This window comes from Balaenoptera borealis (assembly GCF_965194805.1).
Source record: "Balaenoptera borealis genome assembly, chromosome: 8".
NCBI classification, from domain to species: Eukaryota; Metazoa; Chordata; class Mammalia; order Artiodactyla; family Balaenopteridae; genus Balaenoptera; species Balaenoptera borealis.
Genome location: NC_138865.1, coordinates 114,997,750 through 115,019,952, shown reverse-complemented (window position 1 = coordinate 115,019,952; position 22,203 = coordinate 114,997,750). Strand labels below are relative to the sequence as shown.

Below are 22,203 nucleotides of genomic sequence, written 5' to 3'. Positions count from 1 at the left end.
CCGGCCAAAGCCTCATCCCCCAAGTGGCTGAGTGAGGGTGGGAGGATGGAGAGCTGGGTGGCACAGGTGGTGAGGCCCCTGCCTGCCTGGCCCCTTCTCTACTCCCAGGAGCCAAAGCGAACCTGGACTCTGCCCACCCCACTCCTGTGGTCAAGGTCCACATAGCAGCCCACCGGACAAAACAGCCACTACCCCAGCCAGCCCTGATGGGGGGAGGGGGTGTGCTTTGGTGCTACCCTGCCTCTGGCGTCCCTGTTCACCTCTCACTCCTCATCTCACGAGCCCTGCCATCACTCCCTCTGCAAGCCCAGTGTGGAAGGCTGAATAACAGTCCCCAAAGAGATCTGGGTCCTAGTCCTTGGAACCAGTGAATGGTACCTTATTTGGGATAGGGGCCTTTGCAGACATGATTACGTTGAGACTTTGAGATAGAGAGATTATCCAGGATTATCACAGCTCCAGTATCTCCCCTTCCCCCAGCCAAGGGTGAACGGGTAGGTGTGCAAGTTTGTGGGTGGAGAAGCCTGGGTTTCTTCAGAACCCCACCCTCTCTGACCTCTGACCTTGCAATGGAAGAAGAGGCCAGGGAGGGGGTTCCTGTGTGTGGTGCAGACAGGGAGGGGCTCCAGCTGCGGCCTGTGGGTGAACAAGGGCTTGTTGGGCCCAGCCAAGCGGTGGGTACAGGTCTGGAGCCCTCGAGTCTCCTGGAATCTGAACTCCTGGTAGCGTATTCCCCTCCCTGCCACCCCCGGCTCTGGCCCTGGTGGTCTGGAGGTCATCGTAGAGGCGAGGCGTGGGTGAGGACGAGATGCTGAATGGGGTCAGCGTGGACGCTGCCACCCACCAGTGGGAGCAAGAGAGTGAGCCCTGGGCTGACAGGGGGCTGGGCGGGGCGGTTGACATAGGGGCAGGGGACCACCCCTGGCGACCCTCAAGCTGGGCATGCCTCTGCCCCACCCACTGTGCACCCCTCCTGCCCTGGCTGCTGTCTTCCAGCATCCACAGGAGTCCTGGTGAGTTGGGGGTGACAGCACCTCAGCCCTCGCAGCCCCCGTCCAGCTCCCCGGCCCTGGCTGGGCCTCTGCTGTGGCGCCTACTGCAGGTGATGGAGTGTGGGAATGAGGTGTGGCCCCATCAGTGTTCCTGTTGGACCAGGCATCCCTCGAAGGCAGGGACAGGCCGGGGGTGGGGTGGGGGTGGGTGGAGAGCTAGGAAGTGTCCAGCCAAAGCTGGCCATGGGTTCTGTGGCCGCCATCACTTGCTGAGGACCACAGCGGGGTCCAGGAGTGATGCTAATGTGAGCCCACCCTTTGTCTGTCCTCCTCCCAGGCGGCCCAGGGGTCAAGGAGCACAGATTGGGGACCGGGGCATGTGTTTATTTAGCAGGCAAGGTGGGGCTCCGGAGAGCAGCTGGTGGGCAGTGCCATGAGAAGGGTCTCTGGACTCTCTCCTGTCACTGGTGTCTGGGCTGGTGGGGACAGCTGGGCACCAAGCCGGGCAAAGGCTGACAGGAGGGCGATGGGAGCAGAGAGACAGGAGGCACCTGAGAGGGAGACGGGGAAGTAGAGACAACAGCAGTCCTGGGCGGGGGGGACAAAGGCAGGCCTGCACCCTGACTCCCATCAGCCCCCTCCCCAGCCATACTCACTGCACCCTCACTGGTCATCGATGCACTGGTCTGTGGGGGAGAGAGTCTGTCAGAATGGGCAGGTGTGTGTGTGTGTATGACCCCTGCCCACTGGGACCCCTGCACTGCCCCTGGGCACCCCAGGCCCCAGCCTGGCCCAGCAAAGGCATATCTTGGGGTTTCCTTCAGGACTGGGGGGCTGGGGCAGGGGCTTGGGAGAAGGGCCTGAGGACGAGTAGACCTGGGGGACTCCCATTCTCCAGAGGAGGCAGGTGAGGCCCAGCCACACATCTGCTCGGGCACCCAGGCCTCCTGCCTGTTTACCTGCTGACCCTGGCAGCCCTTCAGCTTTGGGGAGCCAGTGGCTCCCTGAGTGGCCTAGCTGGAGCCCCCTGCCCAGTCCAGGCCACCTGAAGACAAGGGCACTTTTCAAGTCAGTGGTGAGCAGGCCTCAAGGCGAGGGGGAAAGTGGCCCCGGACAAGGGGTATGAGGAGGAAGTGGTCTAGGATGGTAGGGCCTGGGGTGTAGGGGAAGTGGCCTGGGGCAGGGAAACTGGGGAAATTTGGACCCGGGCCTGAAATTCTCATCTGTCAGGGAGGAACACTTGGGGCCCAGATCCCTGGGTGCCCCACGGACCCTTGGGTGGGGCAGGGTCTTCCTGAACCCAAAGTGGTTCCCAGGGGCTCCAGTGACTGGAGTAGAGGACCGAGCCCCTCCTCCCCCCCTTTCCCTGGGGGGGCAGCATCAGGCCTGGATAGTCCCCACATCCCCCTTTCCTCTCCCCAGCTGGCCATTACCGATTGGGACAGGGAAGAGGATGTACTCATCGGTGAGGCCCAGGGATTTGGCGAAGTGGATGAAGTTCTCCTTTAGTTGAGGGGTCAGCTCCTTGGTCCTCCCTGTGGCCAGATGGCCAGTGAGTGGCCGGCAAGTACTCCATAAATATCGTTGAATGCGTGAACAAGGCCTCTGATCCCTTCCTCATGGAGGGTCTGCAGAAGGACCTCCCTCCCTGGCCGCCCACAGGGACTGGGAACTGACACTGGAGAGGATCTGGGGGGGCTGGGGGGGGCCTCTCCCGTCTCCCCCGACAGTGTGACCAGGCGCCGGGTCCCCGAGGTGGTGGGGAAGACCCACCGTAAAGGGTGGTCTTGAAGTACTCCTGGTTCTTGTAAACCTTCTTGAAGTACACTATGGCAAACTGGTTGTAGTCGGTAGTCGCCACTCGCACGGTATAGCTCTGCACCCCGGGGAAGCCTGTGGGGAGGACGGCGAGGGGTCAGCCTGCCCAGGCTGGGAGGAGGGAGCCGTTCCTTTCTCCCTGGCCCATCTGCAGGGGCTTCTCCCACAGAACAGCATCTGTGTGGAGGGGCAGGGAGGTCTGCAGCCCTTCCTGGAGGACCCTGCCCCCCCCAGAAGCCCAACCCCAGGGCCCACCTCATTCAGGACTCACCCTTAATATTGCCCAGGGTGAACTGGCCGGGCCGGGAACTTGGGACAAAAGTTCTGATCCAGTGGTCACAGCGCTCATCCCTGTGGGAGGGAGAGATGGGTGAGTGAGACCGGAGGGGACACAGGCTTGGACTCCTTGGGCTGGATGAGGTGGGGCCCAGGGCTGTAGCTGGAGGGGGTGGGATTCTGATGCCCCTGGCCTGGCCCAGCCCAAGACAGTCCAACCCCACCACAGCAGGCGGTCCCTACCCCACCCAGCTGAGATGGGCCTGGGTCTTCCCCTCTGAGCCTACCCCTGTCTGTCCCTGCCTGGTCTGCCCTGGGACATCTGACCCTGCTCAGACCCTCCCTCCAGCACCCACTGTCCTTTCCTCTTCAGGGCTGTCTCCCCTCGGTGGCCTTCCCTACACACTGTCCCCCTACCCCCAACCCCAACCCCAGGCATTTAGCCCCTGCTCCTATCTACCCTCTGCTGCTTCCCTGTCTGTAGCCTCTCCTGGGGGATTCACCCTCCAAGCTTCCAGTCTGCTCCCTGCCAAGGACTCCTCTAGCTCCTGGGCCAACCCTGACCTGAGTCCCACCCTGTCTCCTGGTATTCCAGAGCTGATCTCCCCAAACCCATCCTTCTTCTGCTTCTTGCTCCACAGATGCTCCAGCCTCAATCCCCCTGGGTGCCAGAGCCAGAAACTCACAGGGGCTGGGCGATCCTTGGCACTCTACCATTTCTCTCTCCACCACCCCCAGAGGGACCCTGTTCAGACCCACTCCTCACCAGATCGCTTCTGTGCTGGTGCCTGAGGCCCCTGGCAGTGTGAGGGCTGCCCCCCTGCCAAGCCACTCATCAGCTGCTGCTCAGGGCAGCTGTACGATGGCTGCTTCCTGAAGGAGTGTTTCTCTCTGACTCAAGAGTCACCAGCCCCTGCCGTGGACGCCTCATGACTCCTTCTGAGGCAGGGTGGCTCGTTCAAGGCCCAGTTCCAGAGGCTACCTCCCTGTAAGCCCTTGATGAAACCCTGGGTGGGGGGGGGGTTCCAGGCTGGATTCAGGGACCCTCCTCCCCATCCAGGACACCCCTGCTCTCTCTGTCTTGTTTTCTGATGACTGTGTCCATCCCCAGCACTCTCTGTGTGTCTGCTCTGAAGTGACCAGTAAATGCTGATGTAATGAAGGAAGAAATGAACAAGTATCTGAATCCAGTGCTGAGCAGAGGGATAGTGGCTGTCTGTCACCTTCGGTCAGCCCTTGACTGTGACATCAGTCTGCTGCTAGACCCTCAAGCAGCCCCTCAGGTCCCCCCCACTTTCCCCAAGGAGGTGGCAGCTCTCACCTGAGCAGGGTGGAGGTGACATTGTAGCTGCGATCTTCTTTCAGCTCGTAGGTGGTGGCGTACATCTTAAACTGGCCTTGTTCTTCCTTCTTAAGTGCATTCCCTGCCAAGCCTATGATGTACCACTTCCCCTGGAACTACAGGGGGCTGTAATAGGCAGAGCCCACAAACGACCCTAGGGCCCCCCCCCGCCCCCACTGCTCTGTCCCTGCAGGCCCTGAACCAGGAGCCCCTGTAACTAAGCAGCAGAGCCTGGGACTGGGCATTCAGTTCCTGCACTGATGAAGCCAGTGGGAGCTGGAGGCAGCCAGGCCAGGAGGGAGCCCTGAGGATGGCAGGGAGGGGGTGACCCTGGGCAGGGTGGCCAGCTGGCCTCCCTGTGCCTCAGTTTCCTCCTCATGCAGAGGGACTGAAGATGTTCCCACCACGCATGGACTACAGCAATCATGGGAGAGAGACTGGACCTGGGAAGGTCTGCCCAGGTGATCCTCTTGCCAGCAAGGTCGGGGTCGGTGTGGGACAATGGAGCGTGGCTTCCATCGGGGGACCCAGGGCAGGCTAAGCTGAAGCCTGGGCGTCCTGCCTTTACGTGTTTGCTAGGACCCTTCACCTCTCTTCCCCTCTGCTCGCACTCTTCCCTGGGCACCCCCTGCAGCTCTCCCTCCAGGGCCCTTACCTGGTCAGCCTGGAAGTTGGGCTGCAGCGGGACCCTGAACAGAGGTGGGGCCGGGATCAGGTTGGGGGTGGAATCCTGGGCTTGGGTGTGCAAGGCCCCCAGCAGGCTGAGGCCCAGCCACAGGAGACCTAGGGGCATGGTTTCAGGGCTGAGGAGGCTGGTGCTCCCTACAGCAGCTGAAGGAGGAGGTGAGTGCGGAGGCCGCCTAGGCAACCCTATTTATGGTCCACCTGACTCATGGTCCATCCCGGGGCGGAGTGATTCATATTTTGCCAAATCCAGGAAGGGTGAGGCAATTGCCAGCACTCCTGCTGAAACACCTGGCAAGGTTTCTGCTCCTTTCCCCGCTGGTCAGGATTGTGCAAGACTGGGGCAGAATGCCCCTGGCAGAAGACCAGGGGCAGAAGGTGGGGAGGGGACATTGCCCAGAGCTCTGCACGTCTGGCAGGCACAAGGGCTCCCTCCACTCTCTCTGTGCCCCTTCCCTTCATTCTGGTTGGCTCTGTATATGGTCGGTGGTCCCCGATCAGGACAAGCTGTCATCTCTGACTTTCAGGAGCCCCTGCTCAGCCCCAGCCCAGGGTGGGTATGTGTGGTGAGACCCCCTTCCCACATCCGAGGAACACAGACAATTGCTCACCCCGGCAGCCTATGTGCTGTGGCCTGGTTCTCAGAAGGGACAGGGAAGGGTGGGGCAGCTGAGAGTGAACATTTCTGACCAGGAAGAACGGAGTGTGGTGTGTGCCCTGAGCTCTCGGAGCCCAGATCCTGGCCCTCCCAGGGGCCGCACACCAGGCCAGAGGCTGAAGGAAGAGCAACTTCCTTGAGCCGGCCCCTCCCCTGTTCCATGCCTCGGACCTTAGCCAACCCCTAAAGGACTTGGTCCCTGCTGTGGGCCCAGGGGATGAGACCCCAAGCTGGGCACTAGAGCCCCACGCGTGGACACTTGGCAAAGCAGAGAGCAGGTGTTGCGGTCCCAGCGCCATGCTGGTGGGGGGCAGCGCGGGGCATGCATCTGTGCTGGGTGAGGGGCGCTGGGGGCTGGGGCCTGAAGGTGGGCTATCCACTCAGCTGCTCTGGACACCAAGTGCTTCGGGGCACAGGGAATGCAGGGACTTGGCCTTGTCTTTGAGAGGTCCTTGAGGCCATCTGCTGTCTCTGGCCACAGCCTTGGAGCCCAGTGCCCTGGGCCTGGGACCCCAGAAGTGTCCCTGCCATGGCTGATCCCAGCTTTGTACTTGGAGGGATGCAGTTTCCTCACTGGGAGCCTGGCCGTCCTTGGGAGGCAATGGTGGGTCCCAGGACCTGGGCAGTGTCTCCCAGATAGCTTACCACGAGGGCCAAGGCTGTCTGGATGCCTGATCTGCAGCTGAACGGAGGATCCGCTGGCCTCGCATGAGACTGACAGGGACCTCACTGGCTCTGCCTGCCTGCTGCTTGGGAATCAGCTTCCCCAGCCTAGGCTCTGGGGTGCCGAGCCCTGAGGGGAGGGGCTTTGGAGGGGTCCTGAGCTGGTGGGTAGGACACATCTTACTGAGGCAGAGAGGCAGGCCCCCACAGGACCTCTGCCCTCTCAGGCCCTGCCCTGCCGGCCTGTCCGGGTGATGAAAGCACAGGAAGTAGAGATGAGCAAAGCCTCTTCGGGGATGTTGCCACCGAAGGCTGTGCCCTCTGCAGGCGCCCGTGGCCACCCCCACCCCACCCCTTTCATCCCTGCTCGCAGCCCCAGGGCCTCTACCCCTGCTATTCTCTTTGATCTTAAAAGGTACCCTCGAGTCTGTGGTGACTCCTAGACGTCGGGGAAACTCATGGATGGAGGCTCAAAGAATTTTAAGTAAGAGAGGGACAGTACCCTGGATCACCAAGGAGCCACTGCAGGGAATATTCTAGATTCTAAAAGTCAGGGTTGGGACTTCCCTGGTGGCACAGTGGTTAAGAATCCGCCTACCAAGGCAGGGGACACGGGTTCGAGCCCTGGTCCGGGAAGATCCCACATGCCGCGGAGCAACTAAGCCCGTGCGCCACAACTACTGAGCCTGCACTCTAGAGCCCGCGAGCCACAACTGCTGAGCCCACGTACCACAACTACTGAAGCCGATGCGTCTAGATCCCGTGCTCCGCAACAAGAGAAGCCACCGCAATGAGAAACCCGCGCACGGCAACAAAGAGTAGCCCCTGCTTGCTGCAACTAGAGAAAGCCTGTGCACAGCAATGAAGACCCAATGCAGCCAAAAAAAGAAAAAAAAAAAGTCAGAGTTACTCTGAAAAACAAAAAGGAATGGGTCCTAAGAAAAACACTAACTGAATGAGATAGAAGGAGGAGTGGCCTGTTCTCTTCCGTGTTTTAAGATTTCCCATTGATGTTGATGAGCAATAAATATGAAGACCTGTTCACATTTTTGCTCACATTGAGCGATCTCAAAAAAAAAAAAAAGTCAGGGTGAGGGAATTCCCTGGCGGTCCAGTGGTTAAGACTTGGCACTTTCACTGCTGTGGGCCCAGGTTCGATTCCTGGTCCGGGAAGTAAGATCCCGCAAGCCGCTCAGTGTGGCCAAAAATAATATAAAATAAAATAAAATAATAAAATAAAAATAAAATAAAATAAATTAAATAGTAAGATAAAATAAAAATAAAATAAAATAAAGTCAGGGTGGCCAGTGCTCCCCTGGTATGAATTGGGGAGGGGCGTTTGGGCCGGGTCTGCAGCATGTGAAAACCAGGGCCAGGTGCAGGAGGGGAGACGGCCCAGATGCCCAGCTCAGGGGCCCCTGTTGGAGCCCTGATGCCTCCGGGTGCTTGCAAATCTCTGTCCACCCCACACACACACTCCGTCAGTCTCCCCGTCTGTAAAGAGCGCTGCGGGCAGATCCTGCGAGGCCATGCAGCTGGTGCACACACGGGGGGGGTCTCTACAGGAAGTCACCTCTGAGTTTCTGATCACACCCACGCAGGGCCCATTCTCTCTGTGCTGGCTCCAGGCCTGTCTCAGACCCACCGGCCTTGTCTATCTCTCTGTCCTTATCTCCGTGTGGTCTTGGCCTCAGCTGACACACCTGGTGACAGCCATCTCATCACCCCTTCCTCACCTGGCTGCCTTCTGCCTTCTCTCCTGGCCCAGCCCTGGAGATTGGCCTGGTCCAGGAGCCGAGAGAGAAGTGAAAGGGATGAGGCCTGTACAGGGATTTGAGTCTCAGCAGTGTGCCGTGTCCCCGCCATACCTCGTGGGGGTCCAAGGATGGTCCTGGCCTTGGCTGGAGCAGAGGTCAGGCCAATCCCAGCCAACAAGAGGTGGGTTTGGGGCTGTGTGGAGCTGGGCGGCAGGGGATCAGCCGAGGGTGCTTGCTGCTGTCTGCCTTAGGAAGGGAAGGGTCCTGCAGGGTGGGCTGGGGATAAAGGTGAAAAGCTCTGCCCACCCTCTTCAGAGTCCAGCTGGGCTTCAGGGAAGGGTCAGCTCAACACGCACACCCACCTCGCGCAAGCTGCAGAACTAGGTACTAGGAGGGTTGGGTGAGGACCGTGGTGTAGACCTCCTGTTTAGACTTGGGCCGACTCCAAGGACAGGACCCTGGAGGCCTCCTCGTTCCTTGCCCAGCCCCCTCCCACTGGGCCTGGGCCCCCGGCCAAGGAAGGCACTCGCAGGTTCACACTGCCCAGAGCTGGGAGCGGTTCCTGGACTCCAGGGCTTCAGAAAGTTCGGCACTGCACTCGTGGCACCATGTGGGGCATCCCAGGTACTTGTTTGACTCCCCTTGGCCCCTCTCTTTGTTTCCACTGTGGCCTCTGGGCTGGTCTTACAGGCCACCCCTGCCGGCTTTCCCCACTGTCTCTCTAGGAGCTGCAGATGTCCTGAGTGAGGCCACAACAAGCCACAGGCTGCAACAAGCCACACAGGAGTCTTGGGGCCAGGCCCCTCTTCGGAGAAGCCAGGGCTGGACCTTCCAAGTCCTGCTCTGGGTCTCTTCAGCAATGGCAGGAACTTAAAAACCATCCACACGTGGCTCTCTGTGGCAAGAAGCCAGGAGAACTGTGGCTGCTCTGAATCTGTTCTGGCAGGTGCTCTCCCCCTCCACAGGCCCCAGAGGAGAAGCTCCCCAGGGACTGCAATGGCCTGACCTCCCATGGAAGGACCCACGCCTCTTTCCTGGTCTAATCCAATCAGGAAGGCAGTCAAATGCTCTCTGACAGTTCTTGCGTCTCAGGAATCCACTCTAACCCCCTGGACTTGTTTCTGGAAGCTTGGGAGCAGTGTTCAGCCCAGCCCGGGATGTTTGGGGCAAAAGCACCCCTCTCTCCCCTGCTTGAAGGGCTGAGCAGGAGGTCCCCGGGGCAGGGGCGACTAGGCTCCTGGGAGCAGCCTACAGGCAAGATGCCCCCAGGAGGCCAGTTGCGGCGACAGCAACTCTTGGAGTCCACAGATAGGCCCTCCTTGGCCACTGCGGGTCCAAACACCCAGAAGAAGGAAGCACTGTTCAGTGTGAGGTGCCTGCTCCTCCAGAGATTTGGTTTGAGTCTCAAGTTTCCAGAAGCAGCTTTCCAACCCCCATCGCTCAGCTGTCAGCCAGGAGTCACTCGAGGATCTCCTGGTTCCTGCCCTTTCCACCTACCAGAAAGCCTACCTGTGGCAAAGCTTAGAAAGGCAGCCGCGGACTTCCCTGGTGGCACAGTAGTTAAGAATCCTCCTGCCAATGCAGGGGACATGGGTTCGAGCCCTGGTCCGGGAAGATCCCACGTGCCACGGAGCAACTAAGCCCCTGCGCCACAGCTGCTGAGCCCGCATGTCACAACTGCTGCAGCACACGTGCCTAGAGCCCATGCTCCACAACAAGAGAAGCCACCACAGTGAGAAGCCTGCGCAACACAATGAAGAGTAGCCCCCACTCGCTGCAACTAGAGAAAGCCCGCGCACAGCAACGTGACCCAACACGGCCAAAAATAAATAAATAAATAAGTTAATAAATAAATAATAAAAACAAAACAAAACAAAATTTTCTGTTGTTTATAAGCCATGTAGTTTATGGTATTCTGTTACAACAGCCCAAGGGGACTGATTCAGCCACCTGCCCACACTGCTGGGTCTCCCAGCCGTGGGCCACCTCTTCCCCACATCAGAGGTCTCCTGCCTAGACACACCCTGGGCCTTCTCTCCAGGGCATGCTTTCCTAACAGTGAATTTCATAGTTTTAGTATCTTCTTCAGTCTAGACAGGCTGAGAATTTCCCAAATCATCATATTTCTGTAACAAATGACCATTGAGAGTTCCCTGGTGGCCTAGAGGTTAGGATTCTGGGCTTTCACTGCTGCAGCCTGGGTTCAATCCCTGGTCGGGGAACTGAGATCCCACAAGCCACGCAGCACAGCCAAAAAACAAACAAACAAACAAACGACCATTTGTTGGCTTAAAATAACACATTCCAAAGGCCAGAAGTCCAAAATCAGAAATTCACTGTGCCGAGATCAAGGTGTGGGCAGGCCGCATGCCCTCTGGAGCCTCCAAGGGACCATTCCTTGCCTCTTCCAGCTTCTGGTGGCCCTGCCACTCCAGTCTCTGCTTATCTTCACAACACCTTCTCCTTTGTGCATAATCTCCCTCTGCCTCATCTTTTTATTTATTTACTTATTTGGCTGCGTTGGGTCTTGGTTGCTGCGCCCAGGCTTTCTCTAGTTGTGGTGAGCGGGGGCTACTCTTCACTGCGGTGTGCAGGCTTCTCGTTGCAGTGACTTCTCTTGTTGCGGAGCATGGACTCTAGGCACGTGGGCTTCAGTAGTTGTGGCACGCAGGCTCAGTAGTTGTGGTGCATGGGCTTAGTGCTCCTCGGCATGTGGGATCTTCCCGGACCAGGGCTCGAACCTGTGTCCCCCTGCACTGGCAGGCGGATTCTTAACCACTGCGCCGCCAGGGTAGTCCTTTGTTTTTTTTTTTTAATTTAAAAAACACTTTATTGCTAAAATATATACATATATAGATAGATAGATAGATAGATACTAACCATCATCTGACTCTTCAGGAGGTCACAAACTTTTTGCTGGTGGAGGGTTTGAAATATTTTTGAAAATTACCAAAACATGACAGAGACATGAAGTAAGCAAATGCTATTGGAAAATGCCTGCAGACTTGCTTGATGCAGAGTTGCCAAAAGCCTTCAATTTGTAAAAAAAAAAAAAAAAAGCACTATGCCTGTTATTACTTTTTAAGTGAGGCCTTCCCTCCTGCAGCCTATTTAAATTGCAGCCACACCTGCTCCCCACACAGCAAGCACTCTATCCCCTTTTCTTCGCAGCCGTTTTACTTGTTTACCGTCTGTCTTTGCGCAGAAGAAGGTAAACTCCAAGAGGGTGGGGATTTTTGTCTATATGGTTTTTAGCCGCTCTATCCACAGCCCTGTAACAGTGCCTGGCATAGTGCTGGCACTCAGAAATGGCTGTTGAATGAGTAGAGATATATACACCTGGGACCCTCTGGATGCTGCAGCCCTCAACATGGTGCTGCCTCCCAGTCATATTCTGTATTTTAAAAGCCTTGAACCTGCAATGGATGTTGCAGCCACTCTCTATAGGAGGACTTCTGGGAGACTCTAGTCCTGTGCTACCTGGGCCATGACATCCTATAACATAATGATCCTTTACTTACATTAAAAATAAACAGTTATGGGAATTCCTTGGCGGTCCAGTGGTTAAGACACCACGCTTCCACTGCAGGGGGCACAGGTTCGATCCCCAGTTGGGGATCTAAGATCCTGCAGGCCACGCAGCACAGCCAAAAAAAAAAAAGGAAAAGAAAAAAAACAGTTACAAAAGAATTGGCGATGGTAGCATCCCTGAGTGCCTATTATACGTCAGATTCTGTGTTACACACAGCACAGTGCTAGTAAGAAGCTCATACAGAATTATAACTAGAAATAATGATTACAGTTCACATACAACTATAATAATCAAATCTATTCAGGGCAAAATCATGGAAGATCCACTTGAATGCTTCATTTTCTTGCGTGGAAAATGAGCAGCTCATGAGGTCAGTTGTGATTCATTTCTACTGTTAAACGCCTAAATCACCCTTCTAGAGGTGGAGCTGGTCAGATTTGCTCTTTAGTTCAAAGTCACTCCCAGCCACAAAGTCCTTTGCTAAAAGGAATGGCAGCTGCCTACGCTCGCCAGAATAGACACCTGGTAGACAGTTACCCCTTCGATTTCTAAATTGATGTTGTACAGCGTCCTCTGCAAGCAGAGGTCCCCCAGGTGGATGTGCTTGCCCTCTTCCTCCTCCGGATGTTCGCCACCATCCAGGAGGAGGTGGCCCTTCTGCTCTGATGCTCAGGGCACTGCAGCTGCCTCCCCTTCTCTTTCTTGCCCCTGGCAGTCCTCTTGTCTTTTTTCATTTTGGGGGTCAACTTGGGTGAGCTCTGGATACTGGAGTGGGAGGAGTCCCAGGCCAAGATGGCATTTTTCATCTCTATTATGATGTGAGGGGCTGGCTGGTTCATTTGTTCTTTCTTTATTTCTTTCCTTTTTCCTTCCTTCTTTCTTCTTTCTCTTTCTTTCTTTCTTTCTTTCTTTCTTTCTTTCTTTCTTTCTTTCTTTCTTTCTTTCTTTCTCTCTCCCTCTCTCTCTCTCTCCTTCCTCCCTCCCTCCCTCCCTTCCTTCCTCCCTTCCTTCCTTCCTTCTTCCCTCCCTTGCTTCCTCCCTCCCTCCTTCCCTCTTTTCTTTTTTCCTTCCTTTCTCTTTTTTTTTTTTTTTTTTTGGCCAGCCTCGAAGCTTGCAGTTTCTTAGTTCCCTGACCAGGGATTGAACCTGGGCCCACGGCAGTGAAAGCGCCAAGTCCTAACCACTGGACCGCCAGGGAATTCCCTGGTTTTTTCTTTATCATGTGAACCTCTTCCATTAGAAACAAAGTCTGATAGGAGTTGTGAGAGAGGCGCAAAGATGAGACACTGGATCAAGATCAGGGAGACAAGCCTAGGGCGTCCACTCATGGAGCAAAATACATTAGGCTGTACAGTGAAAGGAAGCTGAAGGGCAAAAGGTAGCTCATTGGCATAGCCCAGCCTCAGAGATCACAGGAGTGTGGGGACACCCTCGGGAGGGACAGGGGCCTCCTCAACTGGCCCAACACTCTACACTACCAGTTACATGCTAAACCTACTCTTTCCTTTTCCACCAGTCTAATGTAGACCAAAGGCTATACTGACCACAATAAACCTCAGCCCATGAGTTTGAACCCACTTCTGACACCTCCCTTAACCCAGTGATCTTTCTCTACAGGGCGCTCTCCCAGCTGGATTCCCAATATGATTTTAAAAAATTAAAAACAAATTTTGGCTGCACCACTAGGCATGTAGGATCTTAGTTCCCCGACCAGGGATGGAACCCGCGCCCCCTGCATTGGAAGCGTGGAATCTTAACCACTGGACCACCAGGGAAATCCACCCCCCTATATTTTTTTTAAACATTAGAAAATCTTTAGAGAAAAGATAACTTTTAGCGGTAGGACTCTGCTTAGTTACTGAGAACCCCTAACTATTTTAAAGTCTGCAGGTGCTATTAAATGTAACATATAATCCCCTTGCCCAAGAGCAAGCCCTGACTCCTAAATCCTAAACTTCTAAGCTTGCTCTTTTTGTCCCTAAACTGCCACATTTCCTATCCATTCCTAATCCCCCATCTTCTTAGAAGTATCATGTTTGTAAATCTCCTAGATAATCTTCATTCCTGGTCAACCTTTAAAAAGAAGTTTAGTGTTTTTTTTTTTTTAATTAATGGAAGTTCTGTTTTGTTTTTTTTTTAAAGATTTATTTTATTGATTGATTGATTGATAGATTGATTGCTATGTTGGGTCTTCGTTTCTGTGCGAGGGCTTTCTCTAGTTGCGGCAAGCGGGGCCACTCTTCATCGCGGTGCGCGGGCCTCTCACTATCGTGGCCTCTCTTGTTGCGGAGCACAGGCTCCAGACGCGCAGGCTCAGTAGTTGTGGCTCACGGGCCCAGTTGCTCCGCGGCATGTGGGATCTTCCCAGACCAGGGCTCGAACCCGTGTCCCCTGCATTAGCAGGCAGATTCTCAACCACTGCGCCACCAGGGAAGCCCCGTTTAGTTTTTTTTAAAGTTTAGTTTTCTGAAAAGAAAATTGATTTCACTTGTTCAGAGCCTTCCTGAAAGACTGGGCTAAGAAAACATCCCAAATATTCTGTCCACTTTCACAGAGTGAAACCATACACTGACAGATTTCCCATCATTTCTCTCTCCTAAAGAGTTACTAAAGGATCTTTTAGGCCTCCTGGACTATTAAAAGTACGCTAGTGCCTCTAGTTTGCACAGCTGCCCCCCACTGTCCCTTCCCACAGGCTCCCTGCAGCCCCGCCCTCCTCCCAGGAGGATTTCGGCTTCAGGTCACTCTGCCAGGACATGCTGAGCCACACAAGGGCCTCACGACACTTGAATTCATATCTATTTGGATTTGCACCTGCCAGGACAACAGAATCTTAGCAGTACATAAACTATAAGCCTCAACTTTACCACAGGTCACTGACCATCAGAACACTACTCTTGGGAATTCCCTGGTGGTCCAGTGCTTAGGATTCCAAGCTTCCACTGCAGGGGGCACGGGTTCGATTCCTGATCGGGGAACTAAGATCCCGCAAGCCATGCGGCGCGGCCAAAACAAATAAAATAAATAAAACAATAAATAAAACAGTCTAGAAACCAAAACAGAGTACGAAGGGCGGCAACCCGAGTCATGGCAGGACAGGCATTTAGAAAGTTTCTTCCCCCCTTTGACTGAGTATTAGTTGAAAGAAGTGCAGCCGAAACTGTAACCAAAGGAGGCGTTATGCTTCCAGAAAAATCACAAGGAAAAGTATTGCAAGCAACGGTAGTAGCTGTTGGATCAGGCTCTAAAGGAAAGGGTGGAGAGATTCAACCAGTTAGTGTGAAAGTTGGAGATAAAGTTCTTCTCCCAGAATATGGAGGCACCAAACTAGTTCTAGATGACAAGGATTATTTCCTATTTAGAGATGGTGACATTCTTGGAAAATACATCGACTAAAATAAGTGACTATTGAAATGGCATCACGTGAAGCTGCCCATTCCCCCAGTGGCATCACGTGAAGCTGCCACTGAAGTTCTGAAATCTTTCATCATGTAAATAATTTCCGTGTTTCTTTTATAATAAAGTCATGATATCCAAACTAATGATTAAAATAAACCAAAACCCCACTACTCTCATTCACTGAAAGAATCAAATCAGAATGTATCTGTTGAGTGGAAGACGGGACTGCTCATATGGTTGCCAGATAAAATACCAGTTGCACCGGACGCTTAATTAAACTTTGATTCTGGATAAACAATGAATAATCTTTTAGTATAAGTATGTCCCATGCAGTTATTAACTGGGTGTCCTGTGTTTTTATTTGCTAAACCTGGCAACACTGTTCTGGTGACCATCTTATCCAAAATATTATAAAGTGGCTTCTCACAGCCTTTCTACAAATAATTATTCTCCTCGAAGTGGAGACAGGGGGAGGAGGAGGAGGAGACTGCCAAGAGGAATTAGCTAGAATGCGACACGCTCTCATGCCTCTGCCTCATCTTCTGAGCACACTCATGATGATATTTAGGGCCCACATGGATAATCTGAGGTGCTCTCATGTCACATCCCAATTTATTTATTTGATTAAAAAAATTTTTATTGCGATATTCACTTTATTGAGGTGGTCTGGAAAAATCCCAATTTATTTAAAAGGCAAAGAAGGAAGGAAAGATGGAAAGAAAGAAAAGGCTGATCATCAGGCTGAGAACATCTGTCTTCTACTATTCAAATATCGGTGAGTTGTAAAAATAATTTTATCCTTTTAGAAATTTGGAAACAGAATGCACTCTACTGTATTATGAATCAGGAATTAGGATATTGTCAGTCTTCAGGAAAGGAAAAAATCTGGGCCATACCAAGGAAAGAATAGCTTGTTTTGTTTGTTTTTGAAGAGAGTAACACATTTAATTTATACACCTTAAAAGTCAGGCATTAGGACATTAACTACTATATAAATTTTTTTTAAGTATTAATAAAGAAAACAATCTTTAACTGAATCATATCTGCAAAGACTTTTTTTTCCAAATACAGTTACATTTACATTTGCAGATGCCAGGAATTTGGACATGAATATCTTTGGGGGGGCATTTTCCCTCCTATCGTAGTCCCCTTGACCCATATAGACCTCTTTTCTCCACACCCCAGACCCCACCTGTCCTGCGCCATCCACACCCCAGACCTGCTCACAAAGAGACTTGGGTTCATCTCAGGAGGGGCGCCAGGCCCCGGCAGGCTGGTCTGTGTAGGCAGCTGCAGCCAGGCTGCTCAGAGGCCCTAGGTTCCCCGGCTGAGGAGCACCAGGGCTCAGCTCTGTCCAGGCAGGGTTCCTGGGTGCCCCGGCAGGTGCCATGGTCCTGTGGCTGGAGCGTGGAAGCCTTGCCCTTCTCCCACTGTCTGCTCTTCATCCTGCCTTCCAATGTTCCCCTTCCTGCATGGCTGAGGGTTCTCCCAGGCTCCCAGTTCACACCAAGTGTTTCCTCCGAGTGTGTGCTGTATTAGGTGGGAGAGGCCCGTCCAGAGGGCCTTGCCAGTATTCCAGGGCCACAGGGTCCCTCCCTTCCGTGATCAGAGCCCTCCCCTTTTTACCTCCTAATTATCCCCACTAGGAGCAGGGAGCTGCTTCCTCCAGCTCCTGCCCAGTGAGGCTATTTTGGAGAATCGCTGGGGAAGGTGGAGGGCTGACTTCTGGTCTTGGAGCTTGTGGATGGGAGTCAGACTACTGCCAAGAGAAGTCAAAAGGCGAGGGATGGGCAGGATCGGCCCCTGCTGGCGAGGAGAGAAGGGGAGGCTATCGGGAAGATAGGGCTGTTGCTCTGAAGGGTAGGCACGGAGGGGTGCCCAGTCTTCCTGTGGCCTGAGTGGACCTTGGGGAGTACACCTTGGGGAGGACTCATGTGAAAAGCAATCCTGGTGAACAGCAGTCTAGAAACTCTGAAGGGCCCTCCCTCCACCAGACAACCAGATCTAGCGTGAAATAGACTCTTAACGCCCTGCTGGGCTCACAATAAACAAGGGACATGCATGGCTTTAAGGGTGTGTTTTAGAATAACTAGAAAACCTGCAAAGTCATGAGCAAGGTGTCCAAAATAAAAATTTATAAAAGAAACCACAGAATAAATTCAAAGAAAACAGAAGGAAGGAGAAAATGAAGTTAAGAGAAGAAATTAATAAATTAGAAAAACACAATAGGAATATCAAAGCCAAAAGTTGACTCTTGGAAAACACTTATAATTTAGATAGAAATTTAGAAAAATTTCTCAAAACAGAAAGATATAAGGCACAGATAAACAGAAGTAAAAGAAGGATATAACTATAGATTCTATAGACATTAAAAGAATAGGTAAATGTTACCGGTAATGAAATGGGAAATTTCCCAGTAAATTGTAATTTACCCAAATGGATTCAATCTGAGCTGCCCTATAGCCACCACAGAAATCGAATCAATCATTAACAAATCTTCCCACAAATACAAGCAATATAAACTAAGCATGTTCAAAGTACACAATTTGACAAGTTTTTAAAAGTAAACTTTTAATTTTAAAATAGCTTTAGAGTTACAGAAAAATTGTGAAAAGAGTTCCCATATACCCTGTACCCAGTTTCCCGTATTATTAACATCTTATATTAGTTTGATACATTTGTTACAATTAACAAACCATCAATGATACTTTATTAACCAAAGTCCATGCTTTATTCAGACTTCCTTGGTTTGTACATAATGCCCTTTTTCCTGTTCCAAGATCCCACATTACATTTAGTTGTCATGTCTCTTTTTTTTTTTTTTAACATCTTTATTGGAGTATAATTGCTTTACAATGGTGTGTTAGTTTCTGCTTCACAACAAAGTGAATCAGCTATGCATATACATACATTGTCATGTCTCTTTAGGTTTCTTTCGGCTTTGACAGTTTCTCAGATTTTCCTTGGTTTTGATGACCTTGACAGTCTGGAGAAGCACTGCTCGGGTATTGTGCAGAATGTCCCTCTTGGGATTTGTTGGGTGTTTTCCTCGTGGTTAGACTGGGATTATGGGTGTTGGGGGAGAAAGAGTGCAGAGGTCAAGTGCCATTTTTGCATCACATCCTATCAAGGGTACATACTATCAATATGACCGATCAATGTTGATGTTGACCTTGGTCACCTGGCTGGGGGGTGACTGTCAGGTTTCTCCATTGCAGTTACCCTTCTTCCCCCTTCCCACACTGTCCTCTTGGGAAGAAAGTCACTCTGCACAGCCCACACCTAAGGAGGGGGGGAATTTTGCTCCACCTCCTTGAGGGCAGGGTGTCTACACAAATTATTTGGAATTCTTCTCTACAAGAGATTTGTATCTTCTCTCCCCTTTACTTATTAATTCAATCATTTATTTATATCAGAATGGGCTCATGGATATTTATTGTATACTTTGGGTTATAATCCAATACTACTTTATTTTGTTGATCAAATTGTTCCAACTTTGGCCATTGGAGCTCCGAAGTCCTTTGTTTTATATATATAAATTTATTTATTTTTTATTTACTTTTATTTTATTTTTGGCTACATTGGGTCTTCATTGCTGTGCACAGGCTTTCTCTAGTTGCAGTGAGTGGGGGGCTACTCTTCTTTGCAGTGCACGGGCTTCTCATCGCAGTGGCTTCTCCTGTTGCAGAGCACGGGCTCTAGGTGCATGGGCTTCAGTAGTTGTGGCTCGCAGGCTTCAGTAGTTGTGGCTCACGGGCTTCAGTAGTTGTGGCTCGCGGGCTCTAGAGCACAGGCTCAGTAGTTGTGGCGCACGGGCTTAGTCGCTCAGTGGCATGTGGGATCTTCCCGGACCAGGGCTCGAACCTGTGCATCGGCAGGCGGATTCTTAACCACTATGCCACTAGGGAAGCCCTCTGAAGTCCTTTTGACATATCGCTTTCATTGTAGTTTTCGAGCAATTTGTTATGACGTATATAAATACCCATGGAACCACCACCACAATCAAGACAGTGAACATATTCATCACCCCCCCAAAAATCCCTCATGCCCCTTCCCGCCTGCTCCTCTTCATCACACACCCCCTACCCCACCCCCAGGCAACTCCCAGTCTGCTTTCTCATCATAAATTAGTTTGCATTTTCTAGTTGTATATAAGTGGAACCAAATAGTACATATGCTTTATTGCCTGGCCTCTTTCATTCAGCACAATTATTTTGAGATTCATCTCTTCAGTAGATTTTGGGTGAGATGAAGGGGTAGTGGGACATTTGGGTAGAACCCACTGCGGTGTTAGAGAGGGGTGAGTGCTGGGGTCGGGAGGAGTGGCAGAGCAGGGGCTGGGCAGTCGTGGAGGGTGAAGAGGTTGGCAGGACTCTTGGGTTCTCTCTTGACGATGGAGGCAGGAGCAGAAAAGGAGAAAATGGTTAGGTGGGAAAGATAGCCAGTTGGGTGGTTATGCCAGGATGAGGGTGGGGTGCCTGGGGGACATCCCGGCTGACCCAGAGGCAGTTGTAAACCCAGGATAGGGCTGACCTGAAACCGTAGGCTGGGCATTCACAACACAGATGGTAACAGAAACCAGGGGAGGGAAGAGGTGGCCGAGGCCACATGTATGGGGCCTAGCGGGTCCAAGATTGAACCCTGAAGAACCCAATTCTTAAGAGGCAGGGCTGGGGCTTCCCTGGTAGCGCAGTGGTTAAGAATCTGCCTGCCAGTGCAGGGGACATGGGTTCGAGCCCTGGTCCAGGAAGATCCCACATGCCATGGAGCAACTAAGCCCGTGTGCCACACTGCTGAGCCTGTGGTCTAGAGCCCGCAAGCCACAACTACTGACGCCCACGAGCCACAACTACTGAAGCCTGTGCACCTAGAGCCCATGCTCCTCAACAAGAGAAGCCACTGCAATGAGTAGGCTGTACACCACAAGGAAGAGTAGCCCCTGCTCGCCACAAGGAAGAGTAGCCCCTGCTCGCCACAACTAGAGAAAGCCCACGTGCAGCAAAAATAAATAAATAAATAAATTTATTAAAAAAAAAAAAAAGAGGCAGGGCCGCAGAAGAGAGGGTGAAGGAAAACAAGGAGGGTGGGGTCACGGACTCACAGAGGGACATGTGTCCAGCAGACTGGCCAGTAGGGTCAGATACCAATGGGAGGTCACAGAAGCTACAGCCTGGAATGGGGCTCCTGGGCTGGCAGGATCTGGGCTACGCCTGGACAGAGTCTCTGTCCTCTCTTCTGTGTGAGAACCCTGGGTCTTGGCCACCTGTCCCCAGATGTCCCACAGCAACAGGGAACAGCACAGCTATCCCTAGGGTTTGCTCAGACTTGGGCCTAGGGATCCATCCAGCTCAGCCACAGACAGAAGGTCGCTGGCTGGAATGAGTTAAAGAAGAGGCCGTATAGGGACCCAGGGCAGTGAGCACTGGCTGGCAGACCAAGACACGTGGGCCTGCCCTTACGGCCTGCCCAATCTTGGCCAGGAAGACAAAGTGAGAATTTGCCAAGTATTTTGGTGGAGGATTGGGTTATTGGGTTTCCTTCCTGTATTTGGCAAAGATGGAGCAAGCTGCCAGGTGGGCAAAAAATAGGGGTCTCTAAAACAATGGCCTCACTAGCCTCCAGACTCTCTCCATTCATTTTCCCACTTAATCCTGACAGATCTCATTGCAGGAGACACTAACCATTATTCTTATTTTACAGATGGGGAAACTGAGGCTCCAGAAGGGGAGAAGGGAGCTGATGGTTCTCTCTCCTTCCCGCCCTACCCCCACCCCCTGCAGTGCTGTGTAGGCAACAGGCTGCTTTGTAAGCAAGTCACATTCGCCAGGGCTCCAGGCCACACCAGCAAAGGTGCCTGGGGTTGCTGACTCAGCAGGGCGGCACGCCCACCCAGATAGCCCCTCCTGCCAAGCCAAGACGGTCCACTCCCGGCCCCGGCCCCTTAGGAGTCTCCATCTCCACAGGGGCTGAAAGAAGTGTCTAGAGCAAATCCCAATCCCAAAGGGCGAGTGACCCTGAAGCGGCCTCAGTTTCCCCATCTGTAAAACGGGGCCTGTCGCCCACAGTTCTCGAAGGCTGCGGTTTCCAGGGACCCGCTCGCAGGTGCTCATCCCAAACCCCCGGAGGGCGCTTGCTGCTCCGGAACCACCCTGGGGCGGGGGAATGGGAGGGCTCTGCGGTTCCTTCCCGGTCCCTATCCCGGCCCCGATTCCCCTTCCCAGGAGGTCACCTCCGAGAAAGCAAAAGTCGCCTCAGCAGCCCCCGTGGGTCACGTGCTTCCCCGAAGCCCTCGTCCTCGCCTTCCGTGCCCGCCTCCACCGGCATGCCCAGGTCCCCGTTGGGGCCCGACATTGTGGGCTCGGGCGCCGCAAGGGCAGCGCGAAGATGGGACACAGCGATTGTAGCACAGAAAGCCGGCGCGGGGCGGAAGTTGGAGGCTGTGGATGGAACTCGGGACCAGCTGGGCTGAATGCCACAACTGAACGCGCCCGGGCCCCGCCCCGACCCGCTGTCAGACTCCGCCCCACGACCCGCCCCACTCAGAGCCTGGTCCCTGTCTCGCGCCTCATCCCGGGAGCGGAGCTTTGTGCCCCACTGGCCTTCAGACTCCGCCTCGCCCCGCCCACAATCTGTCCAGCCTTCAGATCCCCGCCCACTCTTCGAGCTCCACCCTTCTCCCGGCCGCCGGGAGGGGCCATCCCGGGGCTGCCCGCCGAGAAGCCTAGGTAGTTGAGCCTCGGTCCTCAGTTTGGGCAAAGGAGCCCGACAGAGGGGCGGGAGAGCTTGGAATCCCCACGCCGCCCCATCCTGCCGCTGGGGACCTGCGGGTCGGCGACTCGGCGCCTTCGGGTGGGCGAAATAAATCTGAGACACGTGGTTTCTAAGGCCCCCTGTGTGTGTGGAAAATTTTATGGTTCGGGCCACAGAAGAAACGGTGCAGCGGTGCGGGAGGGCAGAAAAAGCCCGGTTCGAGGACACCCACCTACTGTGGGTCGGGCTGGGCGGTTTCTGCGCCTCTCATGGACCCGATGCCGTGACGCTTTCCCTGATAGTCTGAAGGGTTCACTCTCTTTCGATTGGGT

At 53.3% G+C, this 22,203-nt stretch overlaps 1 protein-coding gene, 1 long non-coding RNA gene and 1 pseudogene across 3 annotated transcripts; 1 reads left to right on the top strand and 2 right to left on the bottom strand.

Moving 5' to 3' along the window:
* Nucleotides 1–1,360: 1,360 nt before the first annotated feature.
* Nucleotides 1,361–5,288, bottom strand: LCN2 (lipocalin 2). The gene is made up of 7 exons (XM_082403532.1): nucleotides 5,084–5,288; nucleotides 4,408–4,544; nucleotides 3,082–3,161; nucleotides 2,766–2,885; nucleotides 2,426–2,527; nucleotides 1,649–1,678; nucleotides 1,361–1,543 (listed from the first exon to the last, which is right to left on the bottom strand). Exons 1-6 carry the CDS (start codon nucleotides 5,219–5,221, stop codon nucleotides 1,656–1,658), a joined length of 600 nt encoding a protein of 199 aa, XP_082259658.1. The 5' UTR covers nucleotides 5,222–5,288; the 3' UTR covers nucleotides 1,361–1,543; nucleotides 1,649–1,655.
* Nucleotides 5,289–14,794: 9,506 nt separating this feature from the next.
* On the top strand, nucleotides 14,795–16,578 carry LOC309634029 (10 kDa heat shock protein, mitochondrial pseudogene; annotated as a pseudogene). The gene has a single exon. The product of its transcript is annotated as a 10 kDa heat shock protein, mitochondrial pseudogene (transcript).
* A 1,097-nt stretch (nucleotides 16,579–17,675) lies between these two features.
* LOC309634032 lies at nucleotides 17,676–22,123 on the bottom strand. Its single transcript, XR_014247823.1, has 2 exons — nucleotides 21,351–22,123; nucleotides 17,676–18,181 (listed from the first exon to the last, which is right to left on the bottom strand). It is a non-coding gene; the product is annotated as an uncharacterized lncRNA (long non-coding RNA).
* Between the last annotated feature and the right edge of the window lie 80 nt (nucleotides 22,124–22,203).